This window comes from Kogia breviceps, chromosome 8 (assembly GCF_026419965.1).
Source record: "Kogia breviceps isolate mKogBre1 chromosome 8, mKogBre1 haplotype 1, whole genome shotgun sequence".
Taxonomy (NCBI): Eukaryota; Metazoa; Chordata; class Mammalia; order Artiodactyla; family Physeteridae; genus Kogia; species Kogia breviceps.
In genome coordinates, this window is record NC_081317.1 from 109,249,135 (window position 1) to 109,275,355 (window position 26,221).

At 41.6% G+C, this 26,221-nt stretch overlaps 1 protein-coding gene across 6 annotated transcripts in view; it reads right to left on the reverse strand.

The window, feature by feature from the left end:
* The window catches only part of KIF13B (kinesin family member 13B), a 192,372-nt gene that overhangs the window by 22,583 nt on the left and 143,568 nt on the right, over positions 1 to 26,221 (reverse strand). For all 6 annotated transcript variants that reach the window (XM_067040001.1, XM_067040000.1, XM_067040002.1 and 3 more), the window contains 5 exons: positions 24,982 to 25,134; positions 24,142 to 24,219; positions 22,918 to 22,971; positions 11,469 to 11,580; positions 3,996 to 4,129 (listed from right to left, as the gene is read on the reverse strand). In XM_067040001.1, the coding sequence (XP_066896102.1) occupies positions 3,996 to 4,129; positions 11,469 to 11,580; positions 22,918 to 22,971; positions 24,142 to 24,219; positions 24,982 to 25,134 (531 nt within the window). The remainder of the gene's footprint in view (positions 1 to 3,995; positions 4,130 to 11,468; positions 11,581 to 22,917; positions 22,972 to 24,141; positions 24,220 to 24,981; positions 25,135 to 26,221) is intronic.

Below are 26,221 nucleotides of genomic sequence, written 5' to 3' on the forward strand. Positions count from 1 at the left end.
GATAGCAATTTAAAGCGTATTTAAAGTGGTCCTAGTAAGGGAAACCACTATGATACTGTCATTTAAAATTATAATTTACTTCTCTTAAAGCTTTAGCAGAGATAGTAAAAATGAGAACACAAGCATCTTTGATCAACTAAGTCCAAAATGATAAGCTCAAGCTTTTCCCTCCTTTAAGAATAGTTCTTTAGTGAAACTTGCATTAACCTAGGAAAGAAACTTCATAAATATGCCTCGATATCTCAGATCCCCACTCAGACGTGATTCTCTCACCTCCGAACGATGACCACAGTCCTTTACGCCACTGGATGACACTTGGTACATTCAAACTATCTAACGTTACAAGCTGTACAAATGTCAGTGGTCAACCAACATATATTTTCCATTAACTATGCCCCTGCCCCGAAGAATTACATTCTAGAGTGGAGATAACCAATAAGCATATAAACATAACAATAACTCCCAATGAAAAGATTAAATATGGGAATACACTGTAATATGTATGGTAGATGCTGTTGTTTTAGTTTGGTTGGGTCAGGCCACTCTAAACTCAAACGTATTTGCTTAGAGTGGTCTTTCTTGACCATGCTATTAGCAGACCAGTCTACTAGAGACCTAGTAGCCATGCAAAGACTTTGGGAGAGAGCAGTCCAAGTAGAAGGAAAAGCAAGTGCAAAAACTCTTGAGACCAAAAGGAGCTTCATGGTTCACGCGACAAACAGTAACAACAAAAAGGCCAATATGGCTTAGCATGGTGAACAAAGAATAAAATGAAGGGAATAGGGCTTCCCTGGAGGCGCAGTGGTTAAGAATCCACCTGCCAATGCAGGGGACACGGGTTCGAGCCCTGGTCTGGGAAGAACCCACACGCCGCGGAGCAACTACGCCCATTCGCCACAACTACTGAGCCTGCGCTCTAGAGCCTGTGAGCCACAACTACTAAAGCCCACGTGCCACAACTACTGAAGCCTGTGCACCTAGAGCCCGTGCTCCGCAACAAGAGAAGCCACCGCAATGAGAAGCCCGCACACCGCAACTAGAGAAAACCCACGCACAGCAATGAAGACCCAACACAGCCAAAAATAAAAAAATAAATAATAAAATAATAAAATAAAATAAAGGGAATAAAGATTAAAAGTCAGTGGGCTAGATCACATAGGACACTGTAAACCACAGTAAGGAATAGATTTTACTCAAAGAGAAGCAGTGGAAGGTTTCAAGCCATGAAGTAATGTAAGGCCTTGGGAGCTCACTCTGGCTTCTCTGTGAATGACAAGACCATGTGAGGCAAAAAGCGTCAGGTAGACCAATTGATAGGCTGCTGCATAGTCAAGGCAAGAGACGATGGCATGAATGAGTGATGAGAAATGGAGATGGTGAGAAGTCACCGGATTGAAAGTGGTACCCACAAAATTTTACTGATGGACTATTTATGAGGTGAAACAACTAGGTGGACATTTGTGTTATACATGCTGAGATGGGCATGTATTTTGTAAGTATTTTGTGTGCTGGGAGTAGACAGACTTGGGAGCTGAAACCAGGAGTAATGCTTTGAACTTGTAAAATGTGACTGTCTAATGGATTTGTAAGTGGAAAAGCTGAACAGGCGGTTAGCTCCACAAGGCCAGAGCTCGGGGGCAAAGCCTGGGCTGGAGATAGAAATGTGAGCATCTGTCAATGCATCAAGAGTTAAAAGCCACAGAGCTGGATGAGATTACCTGGGAGGGAGCTCTGGAACACCTGAATATCAGCGGCTGGGTGGAATAAAGGGTCCCAGAAAAGGCAACTGAGAAAGACTGAGCCAGCCAACAGAAGGGAAGCCAGGCAAACTCAGCGCTGGGCGCTAAAGCCCAGAGACACAAATGTTTCCTGCACGATTGTCAAGTCAGATGAGGACTGCGAAGTGCAGGCAAGATGGAGCTCTGGTGACCTTGAGAAACAGTCCTTCAAGGGAGTGGGGATTTCACCAACCAAATGGAACAGTTTAGCTCCACCATGAGCACCTCTGTTAAGGCCACTTCTGTATTGACATTCTCATTTATTTATGAACTATGCAGCGTCCGGGGCCACTTTCTGTAACACCTTTGCTCATATATGCTTTAAAAAAGTAAACGGAATGAACAAATATTCTTAAGATATCTTCAAAATATTTCAAGATTACCTCTCTTAAGCTGGACATTACAAATTGCAATTATCCACCAATCACTAGATTTCTTTCTAAACCACTGCTGTTCCTCTCATATCCAAAGGAACCAATCACTCACTGGCAAAACAGTAAAAGTAACTTCTTACGGTAGCAGGTGATTTGAGTTGCTACATCAAAAGCTTAAAATATCTGATAATTATAACAATGGTAGTCTGATTCAATGACTTCTAATACCGTTCCAATTTCCTTTAACTTACATTAACTCTGGTCTTCACCAAACAGCAATTGAAAAACAGTAGATATCAAACTTTAATGTGAATAAGAATCACCTTGGGTGCTTATAAATGCAGATTATTAGATACCCCAAGGTGAGGTGAGTTATACTTTTTTAAGATAGGGCTGTATTTTTTTTTTTTTTTCTTTTTGCGGTACCCGGGCCTCTCACTGTTGTGGCCTCTCCCCTTGCGGAGCACAGGCTCTGGACGCGCAGGCTCAGCGGCCACGGTTCACGGGCCCAGCCGCTCCGCGGCACGTGGGATCTTCCTGGACCGGGGCATGAACCCACGTCCCCTGCACCGGCAGGCGGACTCTCAACCACTGTGCCACCAGGGAAGCCCCCGGGCTGTATTTTTTTTTAAGTTACCTTTAAAAAAAGTTACCATGGAAATTCTGGCACAAACAGTAAATGAATCATACTTTGTGAAACAACGATGTAGCAGTTTAGAACAGAATAACATATGCTATAAAAAACCCTTGGCAAAATCATTTTTGCCTACCCTCACCCCCACCAAATATTAGACTTGCTATTTCTTTTAAGCTCTTGTCATCTCAGATTCATTTTGATAACTGTCAAGCACCCGTTAGTGCCCAGTTAAATTTAAACATCTCCAAAAATCTTAATGTTTAATTTTTTTCATACAGTATGTGTGCATCTATGCTGATATATATGCTCATATAATCCTAGAATGAAAAAATTATGTATCTGCACAGCAACCTTACAAAACTAATACCATCCCCCTTGAATATGCACTCATAAACATAGAAAAGTCTTTTAAATAGTTAAGGTCTCAGGCAAGGAGACTCACCTACATTTCTGCAACTAGAATGTTTAAGTGAATGTGGAGAAGCTGATGTCAAAAGACCTATTTCAACAACTGAACTTGCACTGTATGTGTTTTTGAATGAGTATAAATAAATCCTCATTTATCATTTTCTGCTGAATTCACACCTATATGAGGCTAAAAATTGCATTTCCAACAGGCTTCCCATGCACCATCACACAAGAGCAGCTTCCTGATTATTTGGAAAACCCTTTAACATCTTCTCTAAAACTTCTTCTAAGGCCGGGTAGCGAGTTTTAATAAAAAGGGGAAATAAGACAAGTTATCACTTTTACTATTTCGGTGAAAGAACAGGTAAACCACAGAAGAGGAAAAAAGGGGTTGAGCAGCAAGGACAGGGATGATGTAAAATTGGGTGAAATAAGAAACGAAATCAAGAATTAAAAATAGAATTACATTTTCTGTTTGGCAATACACACACAACACTAAGTGCACTTCATAAATTTCACTATTGTGGCTCTAAGTGTTATGACCATAAATCACATTAGTAGCGTACTTGGCATTTTTTAAAAGCAAAAAGGATTGAGAGCGTCAGTGCGTTTAAACAGCTCTTTTATCTCCGACGAGAGTGCAAGAGAAATTATCAGCGCTTTTACCAGGTCTGAAAGCCCAGCTCCGACGCCCCCAGTGCTGCTACCCTCTCCTTCCAGCTTCGGCACAGCGCAGAGCATCACTGCACCAGCAACCTGTTAGGAGCACGGGCACTGTTGCTTTTGTGACGCTTTTACCTGATGTGTGAGGGGAGATGGCTGTTTGCCCCTTTTCTCGTCGCGGACGGGGAAGAGAGACTTCAGCAGCTTCGGCATCTGCGGCACGAAGGACCTTACTGGACTCAAGTAGGAAGCTGCTAGGTTACTGAATCCTGCCAAAAATATTGAAAGGAAAAGAGATAAGGCAAAAACAATTACAGAGACATCTTCCTTACTGTAAATTGGCCACATATCCTTTGTAAGCAAATCTAACTATAAATCAAAACACGTATCCTTAGAAAAATTAATATTAAAAAACATGCTCTTATTATGGTCACCCTCAAACACAGTGGTGTTTCCTTTTCCAATTAAACAGCAGCAATTGGGGTACTTCTAAAATGCTCTAATATCCATCGTGCCTATTAAATCCGAAGGGTTATCCAAACCCGGGCCTTGTCACTAACTGGTCAAGTACTATTGGGTTGGCCAAAAAGCACCTTCGGTTATTAAGTAAAAATAAAAGACACATTTTCATTTTCACCAAGAACTTTATCGAACAATGTATTCACCCCTTTGTTCCCCTACCTTCTGCCATTTTTCAGGCAACTTCGTAATTCCATCTTCCCAAAACTTTTTAATTTATTTTTGGCTGCGTTGGGTCTTTGTTGCTATGCGTGGGCTCTTTAGTTGCAGAGGGCAGAGGCTACTCTTCGTTGCGGTGCGCAGGCTTCTCATTGTGGTGGCTTCTCTTGTTGCAGAGCACGGGCTCTAGGCGCGCGGGCTTCAGCAGTTGTGGCTCGCAGGCTCTAGAGCGCAGGCTCAGCAGTTGTAGCGCACGGGCTTAGTTGCTCCACGGCATGTGGGATCTTCCTGGACCAGGGCTCGAACCCATGTCTGCTGCATTGGCAGGCGGATTCTTAACCACTGCACCACCAGGGAAGCCCCCCAAAATTTTTATCTTTTTAAGCAAAGAACTGTTCAAGATGCCTTTTACATTCTTCCAGGGAACTGAAATTTTTTCCATTAAGAGAATTTTGTAAAGACCGAAATAAATGGAAATTCAAAGGTGCAATGTCTGGTAAATACAGCAAACGAATCAGAACCTCCCAGCCAAGCTGTAACAGTTTTTGCCTGGTCATCAAAGAAACATGCAGTCTTGAGTTATCCTGAAGGAAGATTATGCATTTTCTCTTGATTAATTCTGATGCTTTTCATCGAGTGCTGCTTTCAGTTGGTCTAATTGGGAGCAGTACTTGTTGGAATTAATTGTTTGGTTTTCTGGAAGGAGCTCATAATAGAGGACTCCCTTCCAATCCCACCATATACACAACATCACCTTCTTTGGATGAAGACCGGCCTTTGGTGTGGTTGCTGGTGGTTCATTTCACTCGCCCCACGATCTCTTCCATTCCCCATTGTTGTACAGTATCCACTTTTCATCGCCCGTCACAAGTTGTTTTAAAAACAGAACGTTTTCAGTACTTTTAAGTAGAGAATCGCACGCGGAAATACGGTCAAGAAGGTTTTCTTCGCTTAACTTACGTGGAACCCAAACATCAACGCGATTCACATAACCAAGCTGATGCGAATGACTTTCAACCTTGATTTGGATATTTTGAGTATGTCGGCTATCTCCCGCGTGGTATAACGTTGATCGTTCTCAATTAATGTCTCAATTTGATCGCTGTCAACTTCAACTGGTCACCCGACCATGGAGCATCGTCCAGAGAGAAATCTCCAGCACGAAACTTCACAGACCACTTTTGACACGTTCGATCGATCAGTCACAGCACCTTCTCCATACACTGCACAAATCTGTGTTTGCGTTTCAGTTGCGTTTTTACCTTTCATGAAATAATAAAGCATAATATGCCGAAAATGTTGCTTTTTTTCTTCCATCTTCAATATTAAAATGGCTACACAAAAATTCACCAATTTCGATAAGTCTTTTTTTAAATGCACGCTGATATGACAGCTGTCACAATATAATCTAACAAAATTGTTTCCAATGAAGTTAAAATACAACTAACTGCTACTAGAGTCACCTTACAGAAAAAAAACCAAATGAACCTTTTGACCAACCCAATAACTACTGCCCCAGAATAAAATGGGGCTTTTTCATTTAAAATCACATAGCCAACACTCGTATAGCTCTCCAAACAGACTTTAACCTCTTTAAAGTCAGGGACCATATCTTCTTCAACTTTAATTTTTCATGTTGTTTACTGAATGACGATGATGAGACTGACCTTTCAGGAGGAGAGTGGTGTTTGAGTTGTTTCCACAAGGGAGGGACAAGTGCCTTGAACCAACCCTGTTCTTACCTGCTCTTAATTACCAAAGGCTGGGGTCAGACATGCAGATAACGCCTATGATATTAGGAGACTTATTAATGCTTTATTCTTTATAATTCGTTATTCTTAGTGAATAAAACTAAATTTTCAAGAAAAACTAGTTCAAGTCATATGTGACTTAAAAATTGTACCCTAATTAACACTTTAAAAAGAAGAAGCCAGTCAACTTGAGGCATTTGTATATGAGGCTGCCTGAAGAGAAGCACATGACCATCCCCACCTCTACTCCACGCTGGACCAAGACAATGCAAGTTCATTGGCAATACAGATGGTGCATGGACCTGTACAGTTAAGGTTTTACCCTTTCCACAAAGGACTGTTAACTCTAAGTAAACTATGAAAAGTTACAGAAGGATATTTTGTAATCATGAGCTCAATCATTTAAAAAATACAGCAAAGAGAAAGCTATTAGCCAAGAGATATGTCAAATGCAAAAATAGGGATTAGAGAAACAAAAAAGAGGAGACAAGGGAATTCCCTGGCAGTCCAGTGGTTAGGACTCCATGCTTTCACTGCTAAGGGCCCTGGGTTCAATCCCTGGTCAGGGAACTAGGACCCTGCAAGCCTCACGGCATGGCCACCAAAAAAAAAAAAAAAGAGGAGACACACAAAAAGTTTAAGATGAATAAAGAGCTAGAAGATATAATCATCTAAATGCTAAGAAAAAAAATTAGGAATAATCTAAAGTTTTACATGCAGTTAAACTAACATTCTAGAGTGAGGATGACCTCTAATTAAATAAATATCTAGCCAATAATCAACTAAAGGCTGCATCTATCACAGAAAGAGAGATAATCAGACACGATGTGTCTCCTAAGGGAGGTACATAAGACTACCCATTCATTTACCCTACCTTCCGTCCCTCCCTCAAATTAGCCTGAATCTGACCAAGGCTGTAGATCTAACCACCAAGTTACAGGAAATACACAGGACAGAGAATCATGTTTAAATAACCTGGTGAGGATGTCACCAGTAAAAATAAAAATGTACAGAGTCTATGTACAAAACCTGGTCTCTTCAACAAATACAATGCAACAGGGAAAAAAGATGAAGAGGAGCATATAGACTAAACAGACTTAAGACATGTATCAACTAATCACACTGTGTGAACCTTACTTGGATTTTCATTCAAAATGACTAAGAGATATTCTTGATCCAATTGGGGAAATCTGAACACTGACTAGATGTTTAATGATATTTTGGAATTATTTTTATTTTTCTTAGGAATGAAATGTTACTGTGGGTATTACTTTAGAAATACATGTACAAATATTTACAGATGAGATAATATCTGAGATTTGCTTCAAAGTCATTCTGAGAGGGTGTGGGGACGTAGTGGGAGCACAGATAAGTAAGCCTGGTGATGCACTGATCGTTCTGAAATCAGCATGGGGCACTCGAGGGCACATCATGATGCTCTCTCTACTTTTTATGTCTGATATTTTCCATAGTAAAAGGATTCTTCAAAGTGAGAGCAAAATAAAAACTTTAACATACAAAAGAAACAGTCTGTCACTAAAAAGAGATGATTGCTAAAAGCACTAATGATGGATATATAGTCACTAAAAAAGAAACTAAACTCAGAAGCATGGCATGAGGAGCAGGAAGCAATGATGAGCAGAGCAAAGTGGTAAATATGTAAATCAAGTAAACACTGATTAGAATTTTTTTCTTTAATTTACAGAATTTTAAAACAAGGTAGTAGTCTATGACCAAGTAATTTCACTCTAGGTATTTACTCAACAGAAATGTTACAAAAAGACCTATACAAGAACACGCTTTAGTCACAGTAGCCAAAAACTGGAAACAAACCAAACATCCATAAACAAGAGAACTGGTTAAAAACTGATAAATTCCACCATGACAGTGAAATATCTCTCAGCAATAAAAAAAAGAATAAATTACTGATACATGCAACTGTATGGATGACTTGAACAGATATGCTGAGCAAAAGAAGCCCAACACAAAAAAAGCACATACTATATGATGCCATTTAAATGAAACCGTAGAACGGGCAAAACTAATCTGAAATCAGAATAATGATGGACCGTGGGGAGTAACTGGAGTCGTGTAAATCTTCTATAGCTCGACTGGGGTGTAAGTTACATGAGTAAATAAATTTGTCCAAACTCATTAAATATGACCCATAGTCTAGAAAAAAGCAGTCAGAAAAAGACTAGGAGATTGGTCATGATGCTGGAGTTAGCAGGTAAGAAGTTTAAAAGCAGTTTTTATACACAGGTCCAAGGATGTAAAAAAGGATATGGTCTTAACAAATATACAAGTAGGAAAGAAATATCAGCAGAGAAATTGAAACTATTAAAAAAAGAAGCAAATGGATATTCTAGAACTAAAAAAAAGAACTGAAATTTAAAAATTCTTGGATGTGCTTAATAGAAGACTAGAAATGGCAGTAGAAATTATCCAATCAGAAGAAACAAGAATAAGATAAAAAGATGAAAAATTAAAATCAAAATAGCATAGAGCTTCTGTGACCCATAGGGCAATATTAAGCAATATAACACGTGGGCAATTAGATTCTCAGAAGACGTAGAGAGAAAAGGGCAGGCGAAAAATGTAATTAACTAATAGTTGAACATTTCCCAAAATTGTTGGAAAAAATCTCAATGTATAGACCCAAGAACATCGGTGAAACCCAAGCAAGATAAACACTGAGAAAACTGTACCTAAGCACATCACTGCCCAACTTGCTAAGAAGAAAAATAAAGAGAAAAATTGGAAAGCAAACAATGTAAACAAAGATATACTACATGTCATGAGAAAGTGACACAAATGATGGCTGAATTCTCATCGGAAAAGAAGTGTAAAAGATAATGCAGTGTCTTTGAAGAGCTAAAAGAAAACAAGCTATCAACTCAGAATTCTCTACTTAGTGAAAATATCCTTTGAAGAAAAAAGTGAAATAAAGATATTCTCAAAAGGGGAGACCCTTCTTCTCAAGGAAAACTGCACAATAAGAAATAATACAGGATACTATTCTTCAGGCTAAAGAGAGATAATATCAGATGAATATATGATCTTCAGAAAGGAGTAGACAGTGACAGAAATAATAAATATGAAGGAAAATATAAAAGATTATCTATAGTTTCTTCATTTTCTTAAAAGACAAATAGCTGTTTTAAAGCAAAAAAGAAAAAAAAAACAACCACTGTAAAATGGGTTCACAACACCTATAAAAGCAAAAGATACAACAATAATACAAAATAAGAGGGGTGGGGGAACAGGTAAATGGAATTACACTGTTGCAAGATTCTTATATTTGTGCAGTGGGAAGTGGTAATTATTAATTCTAAGTAGACTATGGCAAAATTAAAGATACCTACTAGACTCCTTTAACAAAGATGTTAATAAATAAATACAGGTATACCAGAAAGCCAAAGAAAAAAATAAAATACTGCAAAATATTTTTCAATTAACCCAAAAGAAAACAAAAAAGATTACAGAGGAAAAAATAAATAAATAGGCCAAATAGAAACCAACAGCAACATGGCAGACATAACAATAATAATATTAGATGTAAAAGAACTAAACATGCCAATTAAAAGGCAGAAATTGTCAGACCAGATTAAAAAAAAAAACAAAAAACACTAAACCTAAATATGCTGTCTATAAGATAATCACTCTTAAAGATAAATATGAGCTAAAATTTTAAAGACTGAGGCAAAGATACACCATGCAAGCAATATGCAAAAGAAAGCTGGTGTGGCTACACTAATATCAAGAAAGACAGATTTCAAAGTAAGAGTATTACCAGAGAGATAAAGGGACATTTCGTAATAAGAAACATCACTATGTCAGCAAAAATTAACAATCCCAATGTGTTATACCCAGTAACAGAGTTTCTAAATGAATCATGCAAAAACTGTTATAATTAAAGGAATAAAAAGACAATTTCACAATCATTATTTAGAGATTCAACACCTTCTCTCAATGACCGACAGAACAAATATGAGGGAAAAAAAAATCCGTAAAGATACAGTAGGTTTGAACAAGGTTATCAGCCACCTTGACCTAATTGATATATACAGAACACTGTGCCCAAAACAGAATAGACCTTTTAAAATACACATAGAATGTTCACTAAGATAGAATATAGTCTCAAAACATTTAAAAAGATTGAAATTTTGAAGAGTCTGTTCTCTGCTCATAATGAAATTAAATAAGAAACCGATAATAATAATACATCCCCAAGATATAATGAAAATGAATTAATATGCTACCCAATAACCCAGGGGTCAAAGAATAAATCAGAGAGAAATTAGAATACCTGGAACAGAATGATAAAAAAACATATCGTGCCAAAATTTGTGAAATGCAGAAAGAAATAACAATCAATGAAACAGAAAATAAAACCAACTTTGGCTCTGTGGGAAGACTAAAGAAAACTGACAAACCAGTCTCATAAGTATTTAAGAAAAACAGAAAGAAAACAAAAATTATCTATTTAGAATAAAAAGAATGAACATAACAACAGATCCTATAAACATTAAAAGATCAATAAAGGAACACTGTAACATTTATGGAAATAAATTTAATAATTTTGGTGAAACAGAAATTTCCCTAAAAAACATAATTTATGAAAACTTATAAAGAAATATAAAAAGTTAACTTTATAATAAAGAAATTGAAGTCTTAATCTAAAATCTTCCCACAGAGAAAATTCCAGGCCCAGAGAGTGTCACTGGTGAATCCTGTCAAACATTTAAGGAAGTAGTAATACCAAGTTCACATAAACTCAGGAAAAAAAGATGAGGAAATTTTTCTCAAGTCATTTTATGAAACCAATGTAATCATGATACCAAAACCTAACAACGACAATGCTATGAAAAAGGTACATATATTCATCATAGAACCTATGCACAAAAACTCTAAACAAAATATTAGCAAACAGAATCAAACAAACATAGAGGACAACACATCATGATCAAGTGGTATTTCTCACAGGAATGCAAGATAGATTCAACATTCAAAACAATGTGACTCAACATGTTATGATAAGGAAGGGAAAAATTCAGACAGGCATTAACTAGTAGGACGGTGGTTACCTGGTAGGAAATCCTGATTTAAACTACTTCTGAAAGATGCTCAAATTTCATGACAGTCATGACACTGATTGAAAAATGAAAATACAACTTACCTGGATCAGGAGAATGGTTATTCTGGGGACGACCAGGGGGAGATGGGGCAGTCGGAGTGGCTGCTCTAGAAACGGCAGTTTGCGAGACATCCTGTTGACTTTCCCACCGGGCCTATTACGGACAAAATCGGGAATTTTGATTCGTATCAATTAACCAAAAAATCTAAAGATACTGAAGAGAAATCTGTTACACATTAGTAAAGCTTTATTCTTGTTATAAGACATGATAAATCTTATTACCTAAGTACTCTTCCTCTTGTACTTTTCCTCTTCTTTATAGAATTGCTCTCCCTAATAATATACCACCTCACATTTGGGTATCCCCTGTGATTAGTGATGTTGAGCATCTTTTCATGTGCTTATTGGCCACTCATATATTTGTATATTGGAGAAATGTTTGTTCATGTTTTCTGCCCATTTTGTCCAAATGGCTAAACATTTGCCTAAGGCAGGACTGAAGCCAAATGCAGAATGAACTTCTAGGATAAAGATACAGTCTGAAATTTTGTGTTTTTTTAAAAAAAGCATTTCTATTTTATTAAAAATTTTAGTTGTCAAAATTCAAGAGGTTGACAGTATAGTACAGGAATAGCAATTTCTCATGCTGTCGGTGGTTCTCCTGTACCTGCAGTCGCTCCACTGCACACCTGTGTTCACACCTGTGAACTGGTGTTCACTTCCCGCTGGGCTGGGGATGGGGCAAGGTGGTCATGTCTGCCAACGCAAAGACCTGTGCCAGCGACGGTGCACCTTCCTCCCTCACAGCGGCTCTTGAAGGTAGAGACTTACCTTCTTTGCGTCTCCTAGACTTGAGGACTCGGTCCATCTGTGAGATGATGCAATGTCACTGACAAAATCACATGAACTAAACCTTGGTTTACCGCTTACTACAATTTACAGCCTCCTAATCTTCTTTCTCCTATATCGTGCTGCTTCTCACAAAACAGGCATTTAGTAAGACATTCCTTTTGAAACCGTCCCTTCCGCTCTGCTCCTTAGGCCCTCTCTGCTCCTGTGCCTCAAGACATCCTCTTTCCCTTCAGATTCTTGACTGAAACCTAGGAACAACTCAAATACAGTTAGGCATCTTCTCCTCCGCCACATACCATTCATGAAAGTTGAAACTCTAGGACAGCATATTCCCAAGCCTCTCACTTTTTTTTAACAGATATGAAAGAGGGGTTCCACTTACGCCTAAACCAAGTGGTCACAAGTTGCCAATAATGGTAGCCTCTGAATTAACAAGTCTGACTGCGCTTTCAACTTGTCTTGTAAATTCTCATTAAAGAGACTTCACTGCGTAATACAAAAACAATGCCCATCAGGTGACAGATAGTTTACCTGTCTAGAACTTGAGCCATAGAAATGGTGATAGCACCAAAACACTTTGAACATCAGTCCCATCCAGTAAAGAAATAAACCCCAACCCATGCTACCAGTATAAAAACCAGCAATGAAGATGAGACACAACTCTTTTAAATGCTGTACGTTCTCTTTTGGTCCTCTGATAATCACTCTGACTTCTTTTTCACCAGAGTTTAAAAAATGGTATTTTAGGGCTTCCCTGGTGGCGCAGTGGTTGCGAGTCCGCCTGCCGATGCAGGGGACATGGGTTCGTGCCCCGGTCCGGGAAGATCCCACGTGCCGCGGAGCGGCTGGGCCCGTGAGCCGTGGCCGCTGAGCCTGCACGTCCGGAGCCTGTGCTCCGCAATGGGAGAGGCCACAACAGTGAGAGGCCCGCGTACCACAAAAAAAAAAAAAAAAAAATGGTATTTTACATTAGTTTAAGCCAGTACTCCACAGATGAGTGACCCTGAGGATGAGCCTGAGTCTTCATTAGTAATCGCCTGCAAAGTCACTTCTTTGCTGCTCCTGAAGGTGGATGGGGGAAGAAAGCCCTCTTAGGTTGCCAACATGTACTGGAAACCTATCTGCTTTTAGCAGCAACCTAAGTACTGATCATAAAATCGATAAGCCCTAAGTGATCTGGACCCTGTTTATCTTACAGAAGGCCATTTTCCCTAGGAACTCTCTCAGCACTTGATATTTTAACAAATGGTATGACGCTTAACAGTAGGAAGCTAGGAAGCAAAAGAGACGTGAAGAGATGATGAGGGAAATGAACTATGAACATGTCACTGTAGGAGCACTTGTGTTACTATGAATCACACCGATTTACATACTTTAATGTTTCATTAACTTTTTTTGCATTTAAATTTAATTACCTGTCTGAGAAGCTGCAGCTTTGTGTGCTCTGGGACGTCCCCATCAGGTGACGGGGCAATGAAGTCAACACTCTACTGAGCTTCTCAGAGGAAGAAAAGTCTCACACTTTCTTGACAGGGTTTAGGCTCATGCAAGGTTGTTCTGAAGACAACATACTTAATTTCAGAATAAATCTGTTTTCATACGTTACATTTTTCTTCCTTGTTTAGCAGCTGACATAGCAGGACTCTGTCCCTTAGGAAAACTAAGCAGCTGATTTGGAGTCAGCACCTCAGCCATTTGGTGTGGTCCAATGATAAATAAGGTAGGTGTCACCTCTTCCCCAAGGCACACTCAGGGCTCTGCTAGCTTCCCGGGTAATTTTTACCAGCTGGAAACTCCCACACGCAATGTTACTCCCCAGTCTGAATGGAGGCAATAACTCTTACTGTCTCATATATTCGAATACCTCAAGTGAAAACACTGGAAAGGATGCACACAGTACTTACACAGAGCCTTAGCCATATTGTTAGCCCCATCAAAGAATGAGAACCAGAGACACATTTCATCCACCTCCCTTAACCGCCATCTTAACCTGGAGGAATCTCACAGTCTCGCTAACCAGAGACGGGGACACAGAGTGTCTCCAATCGCTCTGGGACAGAACAGGCTCTGCTCCCAAGCGAACAACAAATTTGGGGGCTTCCCTGGTGGCGCAGTGGTTGAGAGTCCGCCTGCCGATGCGGGGGACGCGGGTTCGTGCCCTGGTCCGGGAAGATCCCACGTGCTGCGGAGCGGCTGGGCCCGTGAGCCGTGGCCGCTGAGCCTGCGCGTCCAGAGCCTGTGCTCCGCAACGGGAGAGGCCACAACAGTGAGAGGCCCGCGTACCGCAAAAAAAAAAAAAAAAAAAAAAAAAAAATTTGGATGACAAACTGGGTACAACACTCCTCTTTCCTCTTTCTGACACCTGCAGACCTCTGGAGAAACACTCCACTGAAATCATTCACTATATGCTTTCTCTCTGGCTGTACATATCCATTCTCTTGCCAGGAGTGGAATCTGTGGTCCAGGGTCTAGCAACACACACTGCCAACCAGGGACAAGGCAGTTAGTGTCTTTCCAATACATTTCACATGCTTGGCTGGTCCAGGGTACTTCAGAGGGAGATCAACTCAGGACAATGAATAAAAAGGACCTGGCCAGACACCCGACCTTTCTGCTTTCTTATGAGCTCAGCTCTCAAAGTCAAAGAGTATGGCATTTTTTTTTTTAAACTTCTACCACAGTAATCTATGCTCCACTACTGAAATATGGAAAGATCAATCTGTGATGTTTCTGACATTTTTCATGTCTATCAACCTTCAGAATCAGCCACAATGGGACTTCCCTGGTGGCGCAGTGGTTAAGAATCTGTCTGCCAATGCAGGGGACACGGGTTCGAGCCCTGGTCCGGGAAGATCCCACATGCCATGGAGCGGCTGGGCCCGTGTGCCACAACTATCGAGCCCGCGCTGTAGAGCCCACAAGCCACAACTACTGAAGCCCCCACGCCTAGAGCCCGGGCTCCGCAACGAGAAGCCACCGCAATGAGAAGCCGCAACAAAGAAGAGTCCCCGCTCGCCACAACTAGAGAAAGCCCTCTAGATGGTCACAAAGCACGGAGCTCATCTCCCTGTGCTATGTGGCTTCTTCCCACTAGCTATCTATTTTACATTTGGTAGTGTATATATAAGTCCATGCCACTCTCTCACGTTGTCCCAGATTACCCTTCCCCCACCCCGTGTCTTCAAGTCCATTCTCCACGTCTGCGTCTTTATTCCTGTCCTGCCCCTAGGTTCTTCAGAACCTTTTTTTTTTAGATTCCATATATATGTGTTAGCATACGGTATTTGTTTTTCTCTTTCTGACTTACTTCACTCTGTATGACCGACTCTGTGAGGTCTATCCACCTCACTACAAATAACTCAATTTTGTTTCTTTTTATGGCTGAGTAGTATTCCATTGTATATATGTGCCACATCTTCTTTACCCATTTATCTGTCGATGGACACTAGCTTAAAAGCAAAACCCAACAGGGAAAAACACAGCACGCTCTCAGCTGACTTGAGGACCTGATCGGTCCCCCCCTTGGGCACCTCCTGTTTTCCTGTTACCACTCTCCAGACAGACACAAATGCTCTGGGTATTCCGTCAAGAGGTCTGGTTTTGATCAGGAAAGTGACAAAGAGGTAAACAAAGAGAAGCACCAGTGACATTCCAGGTCCCAAGGTAGCTTCTCATGCAGCTAAAGAAGAGGTGACTCATATTTGGTACCAGCCTTAACTAGTGCCACACTACATAACTGCAGTTTTCAGGAAGGTGGTGGAGCCAAAACACACAATTCAGTTTTGTTAACTGAATATTCCTTTAGGCTTTTGGCTACTTTTAATTGCATCAACAACTCCAGTCAGAAGCTGACAAACATCTTACTAACTTATTTAAAAATATATAATTCCATTTAAAATGTCTTTAAGTAAGACCAGTATTTTTTGTTGACAGAGTTCCTTGGATTGTGAAAGATCTCAATGCACAGCCACTGTTTAAATGGAAAAATAATCCGCTGAAATTAATTCTGCACCTAAATATGAGTCTAATCTGGTAGACTGGTCACAAAAAGTTTGCTAAGTTTTCATTATGCCTGTACAAAAACTGCCTTACAATCATGATGGAATAGCCAGTAACAGTAAATAACATCACTGCAATTAGGAATATTTTATATTCTTAATTGAAAAGCTTTTCAAGAGTGATTTCTTTTAGGCCATAAGGTGAAATTAAAAGTTAAGAGTAGTTAATAAAATTCAATTTATCTTTTTAAGATTAATTAGCTCATCAGTTGCATCTTGGTGGAGCTCAGTAAACAATTCCAACTTTAATATGTAGCGAGCGTCAATAAATAAGGGCATGCAAAATGTGGCTGGCCGAATTCCAAGTATTATAGGCCAAAGTGTGACACTGTTTTAGTACCTTACCACTTGCTCTCACCTCCCCAAGAGCCCTAATCCTATCACACTCTCTGCTCCCGCCTCCCGGACACACCTTTTAGTGTCACTTTTCTCCCGATTGACTAATCTTTGCCATGACACTAACTGAAAATTAGTAGGGAAAGGCAGACTTGAACTTACTCCGTGGCCTCTCCCTGCTTCTAAACCTGAATGTTCTGATATTAGGTGGGGAGGACATGGCCCATCAGATTCTCTGGTCTGTAACTCTGATTTCATAATCAAGAAAGAGGGATGGACACATAGATAACGGGACAGAGAACCCAGAAACAGGCCCACACGAGTTTGCAAGGTAGATGTAACTAATGTGATTATAATTTTCAGTTTTTTTCAAAATACAGTTTCTAGCATTTTAAGCATCGATTCCAGGTTAAAATTATATTTCCGACTCAACTTCCCTGTACGTTAAATACTTTCATGCAAGGAAGCCAAGATGGTCCCACTGAGCAAAGTTCTGTGGCATTGAAGGAAGGCCCAAGGCACTTTTGCTCTCTTCTTTGCTTCTCTCCCCCGTCCCATGCTTGAGAAAAGGACACCATACAAGTTCTCAAACATTTACTATATCATTTGCTTAATTAATGAATTAATTCCAACTCGTCACATGCCAGAGCCTTCTACATTCCATCAGATGCCTTCATTCCTGGTCTCTTCTGACAGATATTTTCATAGCCCAGGTAACAAGGAACATTTGAGAGGAATTGTATATACTGATTACCAAAGTTATTTTCACCAAAGGGTAAGAGCCCAAAACTTAGTACAGTGTCAAATTTAGTCGTCTTATAAAAACCACATTTAGAAATGCATTCTTATTCTCAAGGTAAAAGCAAGCATGTTTTAGATAGTAGGATAATACTTGTATCCCACTCATTAGGATAAACCTAATGGATTAATTACCTCTCCCTGGAACTCTGAAAACTGCAAAATGAAGGAAGTCTCCAAAAGAAAAGAAAAAAAACAACATGAGTCTTTGAGATTTTCCAGAACAATTTCTTTAGTAATCTCTCCTTGAGGATTTTGTGTGAAAATTATTACAGATAAAGCAACTGAAGACCTTCTCAAACCACTACTTACTAAAGAATAAAATCTTCTGCCTACTATAAAGGGTAGAGAATAAAAAATTTTAATTTTAGTTTATTTAATTTTTTTCAATAGGTAATTTGTTCCCATGATCCAAAGAACAAGTAATATAAAAAGGCACACAGTGAGGAGCCTCCTACCTCAGGTGCCCACATGCCTCTGCTCTCTCCCCAGGCAGGAAAGTAATGGTATCTGTTTATCATATACCCTTATAGGGTTTCCTGTGTCTACATGAGCAAATCTATAAACAGCCACACGCACCTCTCTGTTTCCCTCCTTTTGTAATTCAAATGGTAGCATACTGTGCTGCACTGCATTTTTAATCACTAAGTATATCCTGGTGACCTTCCACATTAGTACCTGGAGGGGTTCCTAATTATTTTTTACAGCTGTATAGTATCCCATTTACTTACGGGTGTGCACGTGCACATGCACGTGTGCACACTCACAGGGAGAAAATAGATTTAACCAGACCAAACCAACGGACATTTAGCTTGTTTCCAATCCTCTGCCATTATAAACAATGTGGCAATGGGCACCCTCAGATATATGTCATTTCATGTGTCTATGAGCACTGCTGCTGTGTAAAGGGGTTTAAGAGGACTTGGATCATTTGTATGTCAACTAGTTTAAACACTACCCTGAGGAACTCCATTATGCACAGCATTATCACAATTTTGAATTCAAAGCAATGCCATATTTGACGATGTTTTTCACTGTTTCATTTAAAAGACCAAAGGGAAGAATCTCTGTTCCCTGCTGCTACTGGTGGAGGGAAATGTTTCTTTTCTCGCTAGTAAGAAAATACAATTTAAAAAATATTTATTTTCCTTAAAAATCTTTTAAGAGGCCCTGCTTTAAATGATAAAACTACTGAGGGCCCCTCACCTGCAAATGGGGTGGGGGGGGGCACTGTGTGCTCCCTAGTGAAGTGAGCCTGGAATCAAATCCTCTTTGCTGAGTGTTCTTATCACTTTGTTTCCTAGCATCAGTTATGATCCTCTGTCACCAGTTTTCCTCTACCTTTCCCCTAGTGAAAAGCAAAAGGTCTCTGATTTTGGTATGTGGACATTCATAAAACCTACTGATCTGGACACAAGCAGGAAGTCAAGTGATGCCCGTGGTGACAGTGATGGAGTGGATGGAATCCCAGCCATACCTGGAAACCATTCAGGGCCCATGGGGGCCAACGGTTCACAAGAAGATAAAATAATAGCTCCACAGCTGAGCTGGGAGCACAGCTGGTAATGGGGAGCGGGCCTTTCTGTTTTCCTGACAAGAACTCCACTGTCTGAGGCTGGGGACTGCCGTGGCTGCAGAGGGGTGAGAGAGGCCAAGTTCTGAGGAAGACTGAAAACCGCTGCAACAGGAGAAAAGGGTCCTTCATTGTTTGGAGGCGTCTGACAAAAACTGAAAATACTTGCTGACACAGAGCGGACAGAGCCAGATCCTCGCTGCTGGGACGGCACCAGGACGCCAGTAAAGTCTGAGAGGGTAGAATTTCCGCATCTTCGCTAAGATACCCAGGGGCCCCAGGACATCAAGATGACTGAAAACGGGAAGGTCCTGGTAGAGTAACAAAAAATGTGTAATTTATTTACTCATTTAATATATGCCCTGCTGGGACTTCCCGGGCGGTCCAGTGGTTAGGACTCCGCGCTTCCAGTGTAGGGGGCACGGGTTCGATCCCTGGTCAGGAAACTAAGATCCTGCAAGCCGCGCAGCGCATCCCCCCAAAAAACCCAGACAAAAACAAACAACCCTGCCCCCCCAAAACACGTCCTGCTTACTTCTCCCCAATCCTCCACAGAAGAGACTGCCCTGGGAAAGGCCTCCAATAAACTCTTCACTCTCACACCCAAAACAGTCTTTTCAGTCCTCATTTCGGTCTCTGAGGAGTCTGGAAGGAGCTCCTAAACCGCCTTTCTCCGGCACCTCCTCTCCTCTCTGAGGACTCCGGTCCTTCGTCGCCCTGGCCGGCCTCCCCTCCTGCGCAGGCCTGAAAGTTTCACCACCGCGCCCGCACAGCCTCGCCTCTGTGCTCAAACCCCTCACACTATTCCAACCAGGTCCTGAGCTCCCCAGTCTGTCTTCAGCTCGGGCTTCCAGACCTCTGAACTGGCAGACATAACCTTTTGTCCAAAATTGACCTCAATCATTTTCTTCCCCAACCCCACGCCTGCAACCTTCACCTCTCTGCACGGTCACCCAGAGCCCACGTCCCCTGTCTCCCCTGGGCTCCACCTTGTTCTTCATGTTGGCTGAGTTCTAGAGCTTCCATCTCCTGAGCACGTCCTGAATCTCTCCCTCTCCCTCCCCCTCCCCACTGCTGAGACCTCTACCCCACCTGCTCTCCCCACCCTCACCTGTGCATTGGTCACCGTACACATTTCTACTATATACATTATTCTAACGTAATTTTGTACACCACGGCCAGGAACGTGAGTGGGGTTTAGGCGGACTGTTTAAAAATACTCCTCCAAGTGGCCCAGCTCCCGCGCTACTCCGAGGCACATCGTACGGGGGCTTCTGAAATAAGGCCCCTTTCTCTGGGCTCCACCCCACACTGCACCCTCTCTGCTTTACTCATGCTCTTGCCTCCTTCCACACTCTGTTCCCCCTCTTGCTTCAACCCCTCCCCTGCCCTGGGTGGACCTTATCCTCTTTCAGCATTCAGCTTATAGGGGGCGGAGGGTTCCCCCTCTCCGCAGCCTCTCTTGGTCCCTGAAAAATACCTGTAAAAGTGCCCCCTCCCTCCTCTGGGCTGCTACTCTACCTAGGCATACTTCTATTACAGCATCTGTGTTCCTTTATTCTGTTTATTTGGTGTAGAAACAATAATTCTTTTTCAAGCAGATACTACTGTTTTCTATTATTTTCTTCATTTAAACGTAAGGAAACTAGGGTGAGAAAGAAAAGCTGAAGAAATTTTGGCTACTTTTTTCGAATTCATGATAGAGGATTTGGGTTAGATGGATTTCAAAAAAACACAGAAAGTCATGGTTTTTTCTTGTATTTTCCTTAAAATACTTGAGTTATTTATAATTAAAAATGACACAGTTTTCAAAAAACTCTGCTTTGTTTAGCTAATCACAACTATGCTATGATTATCAAGAGCTAATCAGGGCTTCCCTGGTGGCGCAGTGGTTGAGAATCCGCCTGCCGATGCAGGGGTCACGGGTTCGTGCCCTGGTCCGGGAAGATCCCACATGCCGCGGAGCAGCTAGGCCCGTGAGCCATGGCCGCAGAGCCTGTGCGTCCGGAGCCTGTGCTCCGCAACGGGAGAGGCCACAACAGTGAGAGGCCCACATACCGCAAAAAAAAAAAAAAAAAAAAAAAAAGAGCTAATCACACCTGTCAGTGGACCTGTATCAAGGAGTACTAAACCTTAGCACACTTTCAGACACATGGTAGGTGGTCAGTGAATTGATGAGCTGGAGAGCAAGTTATTTGCCTATAAACACTGAGATATATATTTTTAAGATTTAGATTACTGGTAGTTTGCCTGAAATAATAGGATATATACACATACATACATATCTATGTATTACTCCAGGCAAACTCCTAGTAACCTAGATCTTAAAAATGAGTCTAATTGTTCATCAACTTCACTGTCTTTTTCTTAAGTTTTTATAAGGAAAATTTCAAACCTATACGAAGATAGATTGTAGAATATTTAACAAGACTAGAAAGAACAGTATAAGAATAGTGTAATGAATACCACTCAGCTTTGATAATGATTAAAGAGCCAATCTTCTTGTATCTGTATCTTCTTTTACTCTGACACAACTTCCTCATGTCAGACCATTTCATATGACACTTTTGGCCTCCTCAAGGGTGAAGATATCAACACAGAGCACACTGACTGCAGCCGGCAGCACCAACATCTAACGAGGTCCCTCAAAAAACGGCAGGCATGGGCTTCCCTGGTGGCGCAGTGGTTGAGGGTCCGCCTGCCGATGCAGGGGACACGGGTTCGTGCCCTGGTCCGGGAGGATCCCACGTGCCGCGGAGCGGCTGGGCCCGTGAGCCGTGGCCGCTGAGCCTGCGCGTCCGGAGCCTGTGCTCCGCAACGGGAGAGGCCACAACAGTGAGAGGCCTGCGTACCGCAAAAAAAAAAAAACGGCAGGCACAAAACTGTGTCATGTGACATCCAGTTACAGTTTCAAGTGTGAGCCCTTTAAGTACATGATAATGAATTGTCTATGCTTAAAACTCTGTTATGGGCTTCCCTGGTGGCGCAGTGGTTGAGAATCCGCCTGCCGATGCAGGAGACACGGGTTCGTGCCCCGGTCCGGGAAGATCCCACATGCCGCGGAGCGGCTGGGCCCGTGAGCCATGGCCGCTGAGCCTGCGCGTCCGGAGCCTGTGCCCCGCAATGGGAGAGGCCACAACAGTGAGAGGCCCGCGTATCGCAAAAAAAAAAAAAAAAAAAAAAAAAACTCTGTTATATCGGGGAAAGCCATATTAACGAGCAAGTAAATACATTCCAGCTAACAAAATTGCTGTTCACTTATTTTTCTTTCTTCTAACAAATAATATTAACTTTTAGACATAATCTTACTCCTCATACATTTTCAATCATTTCATCAAGATTTTACTATTAAAAATCTGACATGAAGTTCCTTTTCTGACACAAACAGGAAGAATATTTTCAACAGAAGAACTTAAGCAACTAAATTGTTTTTTTAACCCTTAGAAAGTAGAGTAATAATAAGGTCTCAGTAACATTATTATTATTTTTTGTGTGTGTGTGCTAGGCGGGCCTCTCACTGTTGTGGCCTCTCCCGTTGTGGAGCACAGGCTCCGGACGCGCAGGCTCAGCGGCCATGGCTCACGGGCCCAGCCGCTCCACGGCACGTGGGATCCTCCCGGACCGGGGCACGAACCCGTGTCCCCTGCATCGGCAGGCGGACTTGCAACCACTGCGCCACCAGGGAAGCCCTCAGTAACATTATTTTAACTGGCAGATAAAAAGAAATGAACTCAACGCTCTCCAATCAATTTCACACAGTATAGAAAACTGGGAGAAAATCTGGCATGCAAAACTAGCGTGTGATATTTGAGAAGAGGAAAGCTGGAATGGGAAACAGGTTAAAGACTGATAGAAAATAGTTACAAACACTCACCTTGTTGCTACCTAGACTGTAGGATGGAATAAGATCCTGTCGGCTGCCAGATAGCTAAAAAATAAATAAAGAGGGGGATTAGTCCTTCATGTACAAAAGTACACAGATCTATGGTCCTGGAAATACAAGACTTTGAAAACCAAATCAACAGAATGTTGAAGTTGGATGGTATCAGACAGGCTGTCAAGACCAAAGTTACAAACTAGACTAGTGGCCTTTGGGACACTGTCAGGTGCAGTTTTTTTTTTTTTTTAAATTGAATTGATTAACATTTTTAAGACGGGACGTTTGTATAACATCAGATATCCAGCATACACTGAGGCGACAGCTGGCTGGGCCCGAGTAAGAGACACTTCATTTGTTTATCCCCTTTAAAGGATACCAGGTTACTGGTTACCGTACCCTGTCCTAATCGGACGACTCCTTTCTCTGGGTATTGTAGCAAATGTATACATGCAAACTATTTATTTTAAACCATAGGATTCTAAATACCAAATCTCTGCACATACCAGTGCATCTTAGTAGATCATTTTCTGAAGGAGTGAGAAGATATTTACGCTGAATTAAAGTGGTATTTTCTTTTACTGCCTGAGAATGTTCCCAATCTTTCCGGCTGAGATCATCAGTGACGTCACTCAGTCTCGCGGGGCCACATGTGCCCTCCAGCCTGAGACCCGTCCTGCCTCTCACGGGGACCTCTCCAACACCAAGGCTAAGGGTCAGTTGCTCTTTATTTCAATGCTTGTACCATGGTTTTTCTGGGTATCAAGTTCAGACAAAGGTGTACTATCTCTCATATTCATATCTTTATCAAAAGTAAGGAAAGTAGAGATAAATCGCAGTTTATAAACCTAGTCCAGACTTCTCCTCAATCTATAAGTAATTCAGTTTGGCCTAGAAAAGTCAAAGAGTTTCCCTAGGCACTCGGCTAGTTTTGCTTTAGTACAACCACCACTCGCCTAACAGAGTCACTGCGCCGGGCACTGGCGACACGAAGATAAACGAAAAACATTACAGAGGGACTTCCACGGGTACTTTCCCTGTAAAATTAGCAAGGGCAGTGACAGAGGGGTGCACCGATGCTTCAGGGTAGAGAATGGGGACACTTAAATCAGCTCACAGAAGGAAATGGTATCCGAAATGAGATTCCAAGGATGGGAAGGAGCTATCCAAGGAAAGAGGAGGAGCGAAGGCAGAGCACAGAATGGGGTCCCGTGTACTCACTCTGTTCACATTTGGAGAGCTAATACTCCTCCTGTTCAGCTTCCCTTTTCCTGTCAACTGTTCCTTCACTGCAACTTCCTGTCAGTCGGAGAAAATACAGACAAAAAAAAAATACACATGAGAGACACACTTCCAAAGTAACAGTATCTTAAAGCCGGCTCTGAGCTAATGGACACAGTCCTAGCTCTTTAAACGACGGCTGTTACTTCACAGGACAGAATGACTCAATTACCATCACTGTGGAATACTCAAAGTTAATTAAATAGCTGACAGGTTACCTGGATCATTCTTTTCTGTATCTACTGATGGCCCCCTTGAAGCTGGCCAGAAGTCAGTCCCAAGAGAAAGATTATTAAAAGCAGACCATTCACTTTTATTTTTCATTAGTATTTTTGGTTAAAAAAAAAACAAAGTCTCAAGATTGCCACATAAAATGGAGCTCAGGGTTTCTCTGAGGCTTAGGTTTACGGCTGGCACTTCTGTTTTCCTTCTAGAGATCCACTCCGAGGCTGTGGAGGCAAAGAAGGGCACAGCACTCTACCTTCTGTGACGTTATGACCCAGTATCAAGGTATTTCTAAAATAGTTCCTTAGCCACCAAGAGTTACATATTCTCTTCCACTACTTCCAAATGGCAACCAGATACCATTTAGGGTCTTGGAAAAAGTAACTTTCCAGTAGTTTCTGTATCTTCAAAGACTTACCCAACAAGTTTAATCTAAATTAATATGCTCCACTCAGAGGCTTCAAAAGTTTAGATGTAACAATACTGTGACTTGTGGAAAGTCAAACCCAGAGTCAGGCTGGGCTGGCACCATGGCCACCAGCTCTGTCGGCTGACCTGGCGAAGACGATCTAACGTGAGAAGGTTCTCCACTGCCAGCACACTCCTGAGGTATTTCTCAATATATGCCTCCGAGTCAGCAGAAGCCGTGTTTTCAACATTAGCTGCCATTCTTGCTAATGCTTCTCGTTCCTCTACTCCCTGGGCATCCTGGAGAGTGGAAAATTGTATATTAAAATTAAGTACCTTGCAGAAGAAAACGTTACAAAGGCTTCCTGATCTATACAAATACACACAAGAGTACTGAACGAACAAATGGGATGTACTCCAAATTCCATTTTAAAGTCAGCTTTTGGAACTCAAAATGCATTTTCCCACAGAAATCGTGGTATAAATGGTGGTTAGGTTCACTTGAAAGGCTGGTTAAACACAGAGCAGCTGAAACACAGCACATTTTCAACAAAATCGTTCTCTCCTACATTTCCATTGCAAACAAAGACATTCCTGATTAGAAAGGATTTGGTGGGCTAGCTGGAAATCTAACCACAATAGTACTTCCTGAACGTATCTTGGGGGGCCAGAGGGAGGACTGAGGAGCTGGGGTAACAGCTGGATACACGTGGGATCCAAACAACCCCTGCAGGAGACAGACACAGGTATGGAGGCTAAGAGTGGAAAGAAGGGCTGGGTTCCAACCCTTTTGCTAAGCAGCCTCCCACAGACTACATATTCCAAGTGTGGTCTCAATCCCCAACTCTGCAGTGGCAGAGGCCAAAGCCTGGAAGCTGACCAAGAAGAGAAGTAACCGAGCAAATTCTCACTCGCCCAGCTCCCTGGACACAACTGGTTCAGGCATATAAATGGGATGTTTGCAAGTCAGGGAGGGACTTTGTTAATGTAGTCAGATATCTCAAGCTCATGTGGCTCATAACAAAGTACTCTTCTCAGGAAAAATCAGATACTTTTTTTACTGGTGAACTTGTTATCGTAACGTCAAAGCCTACAAAATATATATCCGCATACCACTGCATCTTAAGATACCATCGACTTTAAGAAAAGACATCTTATATACCACTAAGGAGGGAAAAAAACTCTGCCAATTAACTTTAAGATATCATCAATTATAAGACACATTCTAACTTCAAAAATATTTTTTTAAATTTACATAAGCCTTACGGGCTTCTCCCTTGTGGCACAGTGGTTAAGAACCTGCCTGCCAACGCAGGGGACATGGGTTCCAGCCCTGGTCCGGGAAGATCCCACATGCCGCAGAGCAACTAAGCCCACGCACCACAAT